Source organism: Haliotis asinina, chromosome 4, assembly GCF_037392515.1.
Source record: "Haliotis asinina isolate JCU_RB_2024 chromosome 4, JCU_Hal_asi_v2, whole genome shotgun sequence".
NCBI lineage: Eukaryota > Metazoa > Mollusca > Gastropoda > Lepetellida > Haliotidae > Haliotis > Haliotis asinina.
In genome coordinates this window covers 26,936,469-26,952,260 of record NC_090283.1, presented here as the reverse complement: position 1 = coordinate 26,952,260, position 15,792 = coordinate 26,936,469, and the positions used below count along the sequence as shown (strand labels likewise).

General features: G+C 41.2%; 1 protein-coding gene across 1 annotated transcript; it reads right to left on the bottom strand.

The window, feature by feature from the left end:
* Nucleotides 1-9,851: 9,851 nt before the first annotated feature.
* LOC137282402 (beta-1,4-galactosyltransferase galt-1-like) lies at nt 9,852-14,559 on the bottom strand. The gene is made up of 2 exons (XM_067814149.1): nt 13,843-14,559; nt 9,852-10,822 (listed from the first exon to the last, which is right to left on the bottom strand). The coding sequence occupies exons 1-2, from the start codon at nt 14,214-14,216 to the stop codon at nt 9,928-9,930; spliced, it is 1,269 nt and encodes a 422-aa protein (XP_067670250.1). The 5' UTR covers nt 14,217-14,559; the 3' UTR covers nt 9,852-9,927.
* Nucleotides 14,560-15,792: the final 1,233 nt, after the last annotated feature.

Below are 15,792 nucleotides of genomic sequence, written 5' to 3'. Positions count from 1 at the left end.
CATTATTTAGCTATGTAGCTTTGAACCGGTGGTCGATAAATGCGAATGGTATAGCATGTTATAAAGTGAGTGAGTGAGTGAGTTGAGTTTTACGCCGCACTCAGCAACATTACAGCTATATGGCGGCGGTCTATAAATGATCGAGTCTGGACCAGACAATCCAGTGATCAACAACATGAGCATCCGCTTGCGCAAATGGGAACCGATGACATGTGTCAACCAAGTCAGCGAGCCTGGCCACCCGATCCCGATAGTCGCCTCTTATCACAAGCATAGTCGCCTTGTATGGCAAGCACGGGTTACTGAAGGCCTATTCTCCCCGGGACCTTCACGGGTCCTCAGCGTAACGAGTGAATGCTTGATGGACTACGTCGCATTTAGCAATATCGTGGGGGGGGGGGGGGGGGGGGGGGGGGGTGGGACACCAGAGATGGGCTTCAAACATTGTGCCCATGTATGGAGTCGAACCTGTCTCTCCAGCCCTTGAATCACAAGGCTATGGCCATTGTGTCCACCCCAGAGTTTTGTAACAAGTAGGGAAACCCATAACAGTTAATTATCAGTACACACAGATGGAAACCGTGCGACACGCAGACGATCAACGTTTTTGGTATCAGAACCGCATTCCGATACTGACGTTATCATATAATCACATAACAGTTACGACACTTGACACGAGATAACTGAATCCCAGCCATTTCAGCTTCTGCACGTACTGCACGTGCAGCATGATGTCACATGAAATGTCTGCGTTACACATTATCTGTGAACATCCATACCTCATGCGTGCGAATATCAAAACGTGAGTCAAGCAGGATTCGTCAGATTCAACCTGAGGAAATGGTAAGGTTAACTTAGGACACAATCAAAAACATATGGTAACAATACTAAGTTTAGCTAGCATGCAACATGGCTACCGATCGAAAGCGAAGTACAACAGGCATGTATTGCTGTATTTGCCCCTGAGTATTAAGTGTTTGACAAGTGTCTCATTAAAACAAAGCTGCCATTCTGCTACTTTATACTATAGTCTGTTTACGGTGAAAACGTACCGATGAATTTCACTTTATTTAAACAGAACAATAAATCGAATTAAGTGAAAGTAAGATTGCGGATGTTCATGTTTTACCTTGCCAACTGAACATTTAAATCTCAGAATTTTATTCAACATTGGATAAAAGTTGTTTCACAAATTAGGGTAACGCCGAAAGTGGGTTCAGTTTCAAACTTGTGCAGTGTGTGAAGCCCCATCTGTTGTGTAGAATTTTACAAGTGTGTAGAATTGCCTTTACTCAAGGTCATTCTGGGAATACACCGATATTTGTGGAAACGGCGGTAAGAATTCCGATCGTTCCTGCCCTTTTATTCTCTGTGGACGGAGTTTGGGTTAGGTTGGGTTAGTGACATTAATACTTGGAACACTGACACATTTTAACTAGCCGTACATCAACTACTTAGACAAAGTGAGCAAAGTAGTTTATTAGTGGTGAATATAATTTACTAAATGTAAGATACTCGGGGCATGGGTCCACGTATAGTTACTGGATATTCTTTAGAACGACCCACGGCGTTGTTTACTTTAAAAGTGTCATTCTGCAAGTGGTCGTATGTAAGGTTATATATATGCTCTCTTTGGCTTGCCTCAGGCAAAACATGTGACAGATTTATGTGGCCAGGCGGTTTCGCCTTGGGACAGTGCAGCGATGGTGAAAACAGACTGCATGAAATGCGGTTGCTGCGCTTTCTGTGACAGGTGTGTATGAAAACAGGTATAAAAAAATCGACTACCGATAGACATGGTGTTCGCCTCAGTTGGTTCTGACACGTGAGACGGAAGGAAGAATGGGAAAAATGTCACACTGAGAAAAATAGAACAATGGGAAAGATGGGATGATAAGAAAGAACTGATAATGAGAAAGATGGAACGATGCGAATGATGTAACAATGGAAAAGATGGAACAATGGGAAAGATGGAACTATGAGGATGGTGGTGGAACGATGAGAAAGATGGAACAATGGGAAAGACGGAACAATGGGAAAGATGGAACCATGAGAAAGATGAACCGATGAGAAAGTTGGAACGATGGGAGAAATGGAAGAATGGCAATGTGACCCATGTCACGGGGCTTGTGGGTATATCTGTCGCCAGGATCACAGACTCAGGAAACAAAGAGTATTGTCACTGGTAATTACAGGGTGTAATTTATGTGAAAGGTTAGTTTTTTATTACGAATAATCTGATACACCACCACAATAACACTGTCACAAACGAAGCCCTATAAAAATAGCGGGTGTCTAAATACCCCCCTCATTTGCGTTTTTTAAATAATATATCATGCACGGGGGTTACAATCCAACCCCAATATTAACCCGAGACTACACCCATCATCTCGGGACACGCCCCACCAAACACACAAGCACACCCCAACATAGTCTGTGCGAGAGTCCCTGCACGAACCACCTTGATTTCCCCATCTGCCCAACGCTTTTGTGCCACGAAGCTCTGTGATCAAGAGATATCAAAAGTTACCCTCAATTTCCCATCTTTCTTGATACCACTTCTATGTAAGTAGGGTTATTTGTCTCTGTCAGATTTACGCGTACGCACTTTCAAGGACTAACCCTACACAGATAATATTAACATAAGGATTGTATTTTTATGGCGTTTAAGCTATTTGGTTCAAATGACATTTCATCGGTCGGTCGTTAGGCCTAAATACGAGTATCTAAATACATAGTCCCTCAGCACGACCCAAACACATGGTGAACCATGTGCAATAGACATGAGCCTGTACTGTTATGAGATAAGCAAGGTACGTTTTTCACTTTCAGAGTGCAAATGACATACATGGCTCCACCTCCAACCTGTATTCCTTATGTATACAGTCCTGCTCGAGTATTAATTGCCCAATATATCATGGCTCCCTAAAGATGACGTTATACCACAAGCCATAAATCGTTAGCTAGTGAACGTGTAGATTCAAGGAAGTGAATATTGTAGGCTCCGGGTGAATTAACCCTGCCCCGAGTGAATTAATTAATTAATTAATTAATCTCTCTCTCTCCCCCTCTCTATCTCTCTCTCATTTCACAAAGGCAACCTTAGTGACTTGTGATTGTGCCTTGTGAAATTGGGTCCTGCCCTCTATGTCAACCTCCCAACAACCCACCCCCACCCTCCCCCACTAAATGTATCTGTGTCACCCCCTCTCTCTCACTAAATCTCTCTTCATTGAAATGAAATAAATACAGTACCAGCACACATGTACGCATTTCTGTCTGCACTGTATAACAAACGACGCCGCACTTCACCAACCACCACCTGTCATGTACTGGCAGGGGTAATTGTGTAGCAACCTATTGTGTTTGTAACATCAATATATTAAGTTCACATCAATTTTCCAAGTAGGCCGGAAAGTGTAGTGTTTCTACTATATGCATATTGTATCAATCGCATTTTGTAACCAAGCACAGAGACTATACAGCGACCGCACTGACAAGTATTATACAACGGCAAGACCACGTGGAGTTCACGTGGAGTTGGTTGACCGTGTCAGTGTACTGCGCATGTACATTGCGACATGCGGGCGTCTAAATTTAGCGCTGAGGTAATGAAGTGACAAAGTAGTGCGAAGGTTTGAGTACCTGAGAAGATTACATGTGTATTTCATGTGAGCGACGTGAAAGTGGTACCGTGTACCACCACGTCAATTCCCACGATTTATGATAATTTGAGGAAACCTTTCCAAGTGTCACTATTTGTGTACATTTCTGCTGCATGTGTAACGTTTGAAATGTGCTCGAGGTATTTCTGCCATATTCAGTGCTAACTCACCATGATAAACATGAACTATTTCTGACACCCACGTCAACCCAAACCTCACTCACTTGTGATAAGATTTGTTTGTGTTACGTTTTGTCTTTTTTTCACCTCACACAGCACTCCAGCTATATGTCGCCAGGCCAACCAGTGGTGGATGCTATGAACATTGTTGTAGATGACTCCAAGTGAACCGACATGACATCTAAGAGGTACATAGTGCATCCCCATCATAGTGAGTGAGTGAGTGAGTCAACTTTTACGAGCAATTTCCCAGCGGGGGATACTAGAAATGGGCTTCACACATTGTACCCATTTTGGGGAATTGGACCCCAGCTCCATGATAGCTTATAAGAGGCACCACCACGGACGTTTAACACCTTAATAACTGACATCATCATATTCAAGTACATTGTTAAAGGGCAAATTATGACCCGCTGACCCGATCTGAAATTAATATGTTTCCCATCTCGAATCCCTACACCGCTATGGAGATCTATACGATAGCGTGACAGAAAAATACTCCAACCTGTATACACCCATTACCACTCGTTCAACTCATTCTTAGTCTATATTAAAAAATATATATATATCTAGGCAAAGCGACTCGATCTACGTCATATTCATTTTTTACTAAGCGTCACCAAATAGTCTTAACCCCTAACAATTTCGTATTTGCGATGAGATAGCACAGTGGTGAAAGCGTTGTCTTGTCACGGTGAAAGCCCCGGGTTCGATTCCCCACAGGGTTACTGGGCGTGAAGTCCATTTCCGGTGTCCCCGCCGTGATATTGCCTGAATATTGTTGAAAGCGGCGTAAAATTTTACCATACTCATTCACTCATTTATTGTTTCTAAACCCCTCCAAAATTCACAAAAAAGTTTCGAAGATTTGATAAATTATCTGAAACAAGAAACGTTTTAAAGATGCTTTCATGCTTTCAAATTCTCAATAAAGGCGTTGATAATGGCAGCTATCCAACTATGAACATACTTGTAACTCCACAATACTTGTTTCCCATTGCACGCGTATAAGGATTTTCCGACCGCTTCATTTAGTTTTGCGACGATTCAACTGCAAAGTGCCAAGACTCATGACAGTCGACATATTTTATATTTATTTACAAAAATGTTCCATGTGCAAAACTCTGGTTTATTAGCACAACTGATCCAAAATACAAATGAATTAAAATTAAAAAAACAAAAACAAACCCAAACAATCTGCTTGTTTACCTCTCTGATACGGTGTGATCGAGCGCTAACAAAAATTTCCTGAGAGCTTCAGTCCTGGGTTCTTCAGATATGATGTCACAGTGTGATGCCGTCATCGTGACCTTCCTGACTCTAAGTAGACCAACTTTTTACACATTTGTTTCAACATCGTTAGCTCAGTTGTTTTTTTGTTCAGTGACGAAAATAACTTCTGACTAATATTTCATCTTGACCAAATTCAGACTGGTGGGGTAGCCAAGTGGTTAAAGCTTCCTCTCATCACGCTTAAGACCCGGGTTCGATTTCCCACATGGGAACATTGTGTGAAGCCCTTTTTGGTGTCTTCCGCAGTGATATTGATGAAATATTGCTGAAAGTGACGTTTCTGAATAATGAAATTCTGGACTGATCAGTCAATCAGTGATTAACAGAATGAGCAACGGTCATAATCTGATGACCCCTTTGTGTTTGTGATCTGACGATCATCACTTTCATTGTTTGTGATCTTATGATCGTCACATTGCATACCGATGTCATATAGCCGATCAGGGCTTAGATTTTCGAAGCTCCCTTCGCACTAAGATAGTCGGAAGTTAAAGATGATTTATAGCACTAAAGACTCTCTTAAGAAAGGCTTAGAAATCCAAAGGCTCACACTTATTCCGAACTGACAGGAATCAAGGAGAATCAATCAGAAAGAAATATATTTCCAAAATTCGAATCGCATTCGATAGAGAATGTCAAAATAAACATTTTTTAAGCTTTGTAAGAATGTGACTCCCAAATGCTATCTGACGTTTTAGTGAGAGTGACGGCCACATTTTTATTCAATTCGAGGGGTGTTGTGATGACGTCAGGGCTCAGTCGATGAGCATCCGGGACGTTCTGACTGACTGACTATTCGGGATGTATTTGAGGCACATTCGAACTGTATTCCAACCACATTGAAATGTTCCAATACATTTGAAGAATATTCCACCTGAAGTCCAGCAGCAATCGAGATACATTCACACTCATTCGAAGCGCATTCGCATTCGAGACATCCCGACATAATTTGAAGTGGCTCGTCTTTTCTGTTTTCCCTCATATATGTTCAGAATTCTTAGAATGCAGTTAGAATGCACCTCAAATGCCGTTCGATATTTTTCCACTTCGAATGTACCTCGAAGGTTTTGAACATTCAAAACCATGATCAAAACATTCGGGCATATTACAAGAACTGTCCCAAATATTTGGAATGCATTCTGATTCCAGTAAGAAGTTTTAGAATTCAGTTCGAATTTCAAGGAATCTCCAGAAAATTCCTTTCCGACAGCATTCCAGCTCATTCAATCTCAAGTGTGAAGAAGGTATAAGCAGTGGAAACCAACAGCGACTAGCCGAGTAGAGCCTCTCAACTCGACATGAAAGGCTTGATTGACCAAAGTCTCTTCCGCTCTGCTACCGTGTCAGGAACGGCATTTGACTACGACAACATCCATCCCACACATGCTCTACAGAGGATGGATTCGGTGAACCTACGGGCCAAGGCAGTACTTGAACACAGTGCTGTAGAAGATGTGCCATGGCAATCCTAGATTTCTTCAGCGGGAAAATGACTGTTTCATTTTAACATATGTGTGAAATATAAGTCCTGTCATCTTAGACCGTAAGCTGCTTTTTGACCCATATATTAGAACCACTTGTTGAAGGGTAGTTAGAGTTCCTTGCAATGAAAGTTTTTTTGCTAAAAGCGATACGGATCTCCTCTCACTGATCTGTTTCTGAAGCACATGTATCTTGTAAGGTGTTCTCTGGTCACGAGGGGAGCATGGCTTGAGATACCCTCGATGAACACAAACAAAGATCGAGGGTACCTCAACCCATGGGCCCCAAGAGACCAGTGAACAACGTATTTATCTTACCGAACACCTCAAGGTTAATTTTGAACTGTTTGAAGCATGGGCATCAGATCGCACACTTCAGCCAACCTGTGTGAATCAAACAGTTCGAATCTTGCATCATGCTGTTTTTTCCCTGCAGGTATTGTTTTGAATTAGTAAAGTCGCTGAGATGTAATTCCCCTTATCAATATTCATAGGGACTGCATTTGAATGTTTTGTCAGAATTAATGTATGGGAAAGAGAGTTAAATGTTTTCGTAGCCATCGCTAGATGTTTTTTGCAGAAAATCAGATTTAGAGTTACCTCCCTTCCATCGATTTCTATTTGCGAAAAACCATCGATAATTTCCGTGCATCATATGTCTTTTAATGTTATTCGAGATAAGAGCTAGGCTTTTCTGGGTCATCGTTGATAGAGCTTGTTTGTACGTGGAGAACAGTAACATGAAGTGTAAAAAATAGTGTAAAAAATGCTAGGCATTCAGGATAGCGATGCCTGAAAGTCACCAGCCCACAAAATATATTTTAGCAAAATATTACAAAAATAGGTGATAATAACACACTGTCGGCATGACATGAGTTTCATCATTTTCAGTCTATGTAAACTTAGTCTCAGTGTATTTCGTTATACTCCACCACTGAGTCTAACAAAACCTAGTAGAAGGTCGCGTCAGGTAACCTTTAAGCGACCGATGACCGTCCAATCAAACGTGAGACGGTTAAATAGATTTAACCAACCAGACAACGGCTACTATTTTGGGATCGGAGGGTCTTTCAAAATATTCAGGTCACTGACACAGATCTCTTCAGAAACAAAAATCCGCATATAACACAGTTATTTGACCTGCAGTATATACGCTTTGGGGTTTCTGTTGACATGGTTACCATTAGCCAATATTTCCGCAAGATTACACCCTTGAATATTGCCAAAAACACAATTTTCAGTGACTGTTTACTCACCGTTGTCATGGTTGTACGTACGCCGTGTGCATCACCCGGAAGCAAGCGTACGCTAAATAGCATTCGGAATCGTTCGTGTACGAACCTTTGAAAAGTTCAAAAGGTATGTGCGAATGTTCACTTTCGCGATTTGGTAAGCTGTGTTCTGATTGGTCAATCTCAAAGGTTACCTGACGCGACCTCCCATAAGGTTTTGTTAGACTCAGTAGTGGAGTGTATCGAAAAGTATGGGGAAAGGTTTACTTAGACAACATCATTATCAGCTGCAAATGTGACTTTCACAATTTTATTAAGAAACAACTTTGCATGTTTTACAAGTGTATGATAACGTACAGATCATGATATATTTACAAAGTGATCCCATGCAAATTCACCAGCCACTACTGACTTGAGATTTATTGGTCCGACTGGATTTTCACTAACCTTTACGCCCGGTCGTTTCGACTTTACTCAATTTTAGAGGGGATTAGAAACAATGAGTGAGCATGATTTTAAGCCACGTTCGTCCACATTGTGGATCGAATGTTCACTTTGTTCATCATATGTTTTCGATAACATCGGTCATTGGTTTATCTTGTCCAAACCGCAGTCACGTAGCTTGTTTATTGTGAAGTGCGGCGTTAAATAACAAACAAATATTGCTTGATATATTGCATGATCAGTTGTGGCGAATCTGTAAATCGATTATAGACAGGCGTCATGTAGCTGGAATGTCCTGAGGTGCAGCCTTAAACAACAATCAACCAACCAACCGAGAATCGAACCAACGAACAGTCTGCATTTGAATATACGACTTCAAGACTTGCTTGACCAGGCCCCCCTAAGTAATTGAAGGAATTACAGCAAATTTGAAGGAATTGCATCTCAAATGGAAACAAACGCAGCCCACTCGCGAAACAATTGCAGCGATATCGGTAATTTAGCGGTAATAATGGAAACACATCGGCCCTATCGGAAGCAATGTCGGTAATACTGGAAACACGCTCGGCCATCTTCGGAGATTTTTCGGTCGCGAGCGGAAACTCACGCAGCAAAACATGGCGTCGTTGGAAGAAACACCCGTCTCGGTGAGTTGTGTTTTTCGTTCCCATTATTACATTTTTATACCTATCCATCTTTGACAACCCGTGTTGAATGCGTTTAGTTATGAGGTGTTGTCGGGGCAATAGCTTATGTTTTTAGGAAAAGATAGTCACTCTAGAAGAGTGTCACAAGTCATGCCCCTGGAGGTTGTTTACATCTGAACATCGAAGTCGTGCCGATGATTACGAACGTGCGCTAGATATAACATCATTTTTTTGTAAAATGTGTTTAAATTTGTCAATTGCACTTCATAGAAAGAAAAATTATGGCTCATAAACTTCTTCATGGCGCACGTTCATGATGTTCGTAATCATCGGCACGACTTCGATGTTCAGGTGTAAACAATCTCCAGGGGCAAGACTTGTGACACTGTTCTGCAGTGACAATCGTTTCCTAAAAACATAAGCTATTGCCCCGACAACACCTCATACCTAAACGCATTCAACACGGGTTGTGATGGATAGGTATAAAAACGTAATAGTAGGAACGAAAAACACAACTCACCGAGACGGGTGTTTCTTCCAACGACGCCATGTTTTGCTGCGTGAGTTTCCGCTCGCGACCGAAAAATCTCCGAAGATGGCCGAGCGTGTTTCCAGTATTACCGACATTGCTTCCGATAGGGCCGATGTGTTTCCATTATTACCGCTAAACTACCGATATCGCTGCAATTGTTTCGCGAGTGGGCTGCGTTTGTATCCATTTGAGATGCAATTCCTTCAAATTTGCTGTAATTCCTTCAATTACTTAGGGGGGCCTGTTGACTATCCTAGAGTTTGGTTTTACTTTTCCTAGTAAGTTACTCTTCGCTGATCTCAGTTGTCGATTACGCTGATAAGGGCTGAGTAGAGACTTTAGATATTGAGGTGCGTCAGAATGATTGTGACTAATGTAAGTGGTTGCATATTTTTTTAATTTTAAAATTTTGAACTGTATTCTATCCTTAATGGGAGTCAATAAGCGTATTCTTTCAGTACTGAGTGTTCAAAATGTGATAAATCTTTTTGACTCTCTCTATCAGTTCATGGCCGTACCGTGTTGCCGCTGAATCCTTCACCGTCTTGATTTTTGCATCAGTGAATTGTTTATAATGAAACAGTAGGCCCAATGATTCATTAACCACTTCACGGGTATATCCTTTCATTATGTCCTTCACTTCATGTATTTCAACATTATGCACTCTCATGGGGTTAACAATGAATTTGGCACGAAGGTTGTATTTCCATATCACCGTCTGACGCTGCCGTTTAAGAAGCATGTAGAGGCCGAATATTTTGGCTATTTGAATATCAGCACTTCTCATGCCATCAATGACGTCTGGACCGAGTTTATGCAGGAATGAATTCCGGAAGATGAATGCTCCTGCTCTTGAGTTGCGTTCAAGGAGGCTGTCCAAGAGTTGCTGCCATGTTCGGTGTTTGTATGGCAAGAGGATCTCATCAAGATCCTTGAACACGATGTAATCAGACGTATGCATGTTCCTGTAGAAACAGTCTCGAACGGAGGCGATCTGCCCATGATAATGTACATCAACATTCGGTATAAACCACGGAACTACTTTCACCACTCCGGCATCTCTGTACATGCGCAGAACAGCATCCACTTCCGGTGTAGCAGACGTGTAATAGATGGTAAAGTCACTTGCGCCTAGCATCTGGTCAAATTCAAGAGTCTGGACGACTTCTGTCGTGTGGCTGAAATTTGAATGAATCGGTGGTATGCAGACTGTGAATTTTGATTTAAAACTTCTTGTTGGTGGATAGTTGATCTTCAAGTAGTTGTTTGGGTTCCCTGCCGCGGAAAGCCCAATAAAATGTGGATAGCTTCCTTTCTTTAAAGGACAGGTTATTTCAAGGGTGTTGAATCTGGAATAAAAATGGGCGACATTAGTTAGATAAGAGTGACATATGATTCCGACTGCTTCCTCAACATTCCCGTACATTTCTATATATTTTTATAATTTAATACAGCTTTTGGACTTGCGCGTTTGGAAAAGGGGTCAGTTGTTTGATGGGCTTTTAGGAGTTGGAAGGTAACATTACAACGTATGGTATTGATTTACATTTACATATATTTACACCACGATGTTTTCGGGCTATTGCTTGCCCCTTCAGCAGTAACCCAGAAGCGTCGTGTTGTGAATATTAAAGAAGTTGTAAATCCATATGGTGATTTTAGTGGTCTCTCGTCGGGGTTGTTAACATTATCACAACCGAGATTTTCATTATATACATAAACTTGTCATGTTAAATTAAAGTGTAAATATATTGTTCATATAGGTGAAGTTGAAGGTCCTGTTTCGATGCATCATTTGGGTACAGCATGTGAAGCCAGTTGCTCAATTACAGCTCAAACGACAGCCTCTCTGGCCAGATCACTGTTCCTGTTTCGTCTGGATTACTTAACATCCGACTCGTGGACATATCTGGATATCAGCTGAACAGACTGCAGATGATACAGAACAGAACAGAACAGAACAGAACAGAACTTCTCTGCGTTGCCTCCGTGAAAGGATTGACTTTAAGATCTTATCTTTAGTCTACCAGTCTCATCACAACACTGCCCCTGCCTATCTTCAGTTGATGTTTGTCCCTCTAGAAATCTCCGATCAACTGCTCTTTACTGTATCAGAATATAAACTGAAATAAATTTATTTCGCAGCTCGATCCTTCTGTCATTCAGGCGCTTCATCGTAGAACTCTGTCCCTCAAGAGTGCACCTACGCTATCTGTCTTTAAATCTGGATTAAAAACATATGACTTCCGAGGCTACTAATTGCTGCCATTACTGTTGCACGTCTTTTGTAAATATGCATATTCTGTTATGAGCTCTGAGCATGCCCTCAGTGATGTGGAACAGACAGACGCTTTATAAATGTCCCTCTTGTCCCTATTATTATGTTGATATTACAAATATATGTCTACATTGACTAGTCGGTTGTGGCCACAAGGCGAATTATACAGGAGCGTGTGTTAGAAATATATAGCGTGAAATGAATGTTAATATTATATAACCCATTCAGTGGTTGTCAGGTCATGCTGCAATATGTTTGTATTCTTCCGGGATACGTGCTTTGTCCTATTCCATTCGTTGTTACTGCATAGTGTGCACCAATCGGCCAAGCGTTGAGGCTATATGAAAAGACCTTTCATAGTAAAATATTCAACAAATGGTTATCTGAGTAAACTAATTCTGAATATTTGTGTTGATGTGAATACATGACGATAATTACCAGAGATGCCATACGGTCGTCTAGTGGTGGAAATTGGATTTTGGGCCAGCAGTTGTTACGTTAATCAGTCAAAGCAGAACTATTTTGAATAAATTCATTCCGAGCGAAATACAACCTGGCACGTTTGTCAACAACCTTACAGTGACTAGAACAAACGGTTAGGATGACATACTAGTAAGTGGCTATAAAACAGGTTATGATGACATAAGTGACAATAATAAAAGGTTATGATGACATAAATGGCGATAATCAAAGGTTATGATGACATAAGTGACTACAATAAAAGGTTATGATAACATTAGTGACTACAATACAATGTTATGATGACACAAGTGACTATAGTAAAAGGTTATGATGACACAAGTGACTATAATAAAATGTTATGATGACATTAGTGACTACAATAAAAGGTTATGATGACACAAGTGACTATAATAAAAGGTTATGATGACACAAGTGACTATAATAAAATGTTATGGTGACACACGTGACTATAGTAAAAGGTTATGATGACACAAGTGACTATAATAAAATGTTATGATGACACAAGTGACTATAATAAAAGGTTATGATAGTATTTAACTTTTCATTACGGCAGCTCCTAACTCCCACGCATCAATAGTTCTTGGATGACGTTCAGTTCAAGTGTAGTGGTCGCAACGCTTGGCCGATTGGTGCACACAATACAGTAACAACGAATAGAAAAGGACAAAGCACATATCCCTGAAGAATACAAACATATTGCAGCATGACCTGAATGGGTTATATAGAAATAACTTTCATTTCACGTTATATACACGCTCCTCTATAATGGATCTAGCTTGTTGTCACAGTCGACTATTGACTTACGGTTGCGACAACGGGGTTGCCAGTCGGGCAAGCAGTTTATTCAAGGAGTAAGAGAAGTATGAAGCAAGGCCGACTGGGTTTGTTTGTTAACTAATCCCACATGGCCAGGTACGGGTGTGTTGGGGGTGATGGAGGAGATGACCAAGACACAAGTGGACTATCATTTGTATTGTATGTTAAGCACACAAAACTTGACAAATTTATCAGTCACACCTAATACATGGCATACACAGCTGTACAGTGTAACTGATGGTTCATACACAACTGACTTTGAAGTCCAACAAGATGAGAAACAATATCTCCATACCCCATCGTGGTGTTCCTTCCTGCTTGAAGATGGTCCATTGTCGCTATAGTCAGTGATGGCACAATATAGCACAACCACTATCATTACCACCATCAGCACCAGCACTACTACTACTACTACTACTACTACTACTACTACTACTACTACTACTACTACTACTACTACTACTGCTACTACTACTACTACTACAATGGCGGCGGGGTAGCCTAGTGGTTAAAGCGTTCGCTCGTCAAAGACCCAAAGACCCGGTTCGATTCCACAAATGGGCACAATGTGTGAAGGCAATATTTGGTGTCCCACGCCGTGATGTTTTTTTAATATTGCTGAAAACGGTGTAAATACATACAACCACACCTCCTTCACCACCACCACCAAAACTCCTCTTCCTCTTCCTCCTCCTCCTCCTCCTCCTCCTCCTCCTCCTACTACTACTACTACGACGACGACGATCACCACCACCATCAAGAACAGATGATGATGATGATGATTATACTTACGCCATTCCATGATGATCCCTCATTTGATGTATTGTACCTGCCACATGTTCCTCCCCAGGCTCCACCTTGTCCGTGACGTCATCAAGGAAGTAGTAGGAACACACCACCCTGCCACTGCTCAAGGTTGGACCTACGCTGACGATTCTCACCAGGTTGTCACGGCCAGTGTAATACGCGCTGAAGACGAACAGATCCGCCCAACCGCTGACCGATGTCCATTTGTGATTCACGACCGGTCCAAAGGGCACCAGATCTACCGTCATCCAAACATATACACTACAGCTCACGGCGCATAAAAGAATGAATAATGTTTTCTTCTTGAATATGTTCTTCATCTGGGCCAATCGTCTCCTCTGCGGTCTAAAACAAATCATGACTTTGTAAACTCGTAAACTGGAACTTACGACCGTGTAGGTTTTCACCAACAGGAACCAATCTGCATAAGGGTCAATATGTATTCATCCCAGAAGTATCACAGGTTAGTACGAACATGGCTATTGGCGTTCTCCAATTTCGAAATTCATTTGAACTTTGCTTATGCCATAATGAATTCTAGTCAAACGTTATGACAGTGAATGAATCCATCCAGGTAAACCCAGGTATCTCCATATCCCAATCCTGGGGGCCCGACAATGTTGTCCTTTTCCATCAAAGCCTAACGGTATGCAGGAAGATCGACCTCGAACACAATCCGGGCCTTCGCTTGGTTCAGCTTATAGCGAGACTACAGATTTGTATAGCTCACTGTCGCGGGCCGCCGCACACCCGAGTCAGCTCATGAATGAATAGTGTTGGCTGGTACATCATGGTGACACATTATCTGTGTGTGCAATATGTACAGACACAAACAAAGGGCGATCCCCTATTCCGGGTGCAAATATTGTCGCACTGGAGAAGGGGTGAGAGGGTGTTACCTAAAATGTATTCAGGCGCGTGAGACCGATAGGTGGGTGAGCTTTATATTTAGATAGGTTTGAGGACAACCTTTTCAGCAACAATCGTGTGAAGCCGGGGCTTTGTTAACATTGGTAGCTATGCGTTTGATATTCCTTCCTACAGGGAGGCAAATATTGTATTGGAGAAGGGGTGAGAGGGTGTTCCTATAATGTATACCTTCCGTTAGGGGTGCAAATATTGCCGACTGTTTTCCGCATTTTCTACCATTGTTTTATTTGCGATCTGTGCAACGCGTAGACAAGCACAAGTAAAACATGCGAATATAATTAACAAATAGATAATATGTTATGTAGTTTCATCCTCAAGGAATGTGTTTGCTTGAAGCCATCATCTTGACCTATGTGATTATTGTATAAAACAAGTGACATGTCTGTTTGCATTTGAGGCCATCATTTCAGTAGGATTCTGATCTTACTCATTTGGGAAGATCGATATATCACAGGACACAGAAATTGTTTTGTTACTTAAACACTGTACAGAACAACATTTCTAATTTAGATTTCCGTCATATGCCGATCTCAGAAAGCAGTTCAGTTGAAAATATAATATCCGTTATCCTAGTTTACACAGACATTTCGTTTAAGTTAGGTAAAAATGGAAAAAGTGAGAGTGTATACATGCAATCTACCTCCTTTTCCACACTTTTGCTGTATATTGTTTATGTTAACCACGATAATTATTACAGTTTTAATCATACCTTGTCGATGGCCTGGTCAGGGAGTAGCAAACTGTTTAAGAAATGCAGTTCGTTCTACCACCATGTATAGTGTAATAAAGCACACTTTCGCCCTCAGACTGGAATGGTGCAGTGACGTCAACACTTTGTGACGTAATGCAAAAAGTGCACATTATCGTCTGATAAAGTATTGTCGACGTCTTTCACCGAAGCATCTTAGAATGTACATTAATTAGTAATAATTATTCTTTAGGTTTTCACTTACAATATTGGTTTTCATTTTAACCGAGAATAATTTAAACATCAAACATAACTTC

What these genes read in the sequence shown, in the direction of transcription:
- LOC137282402 (XM_067814149.1), bottom strand. Translation starts at nt 14,216, where the DNA reads ATGATTTGTTTTAGACCGCAGAGGAGACGATTGGCCCAGATGAAGAAC. An exon ending in AGGGATCATCATGGAATGGC is followed by an intron (nt 10,823 to 13,842) that starts GTAAGTATAATC and finishes TTTTTATTCCAG; the next exon opens with ATTCAACACCCTTGAAATAA.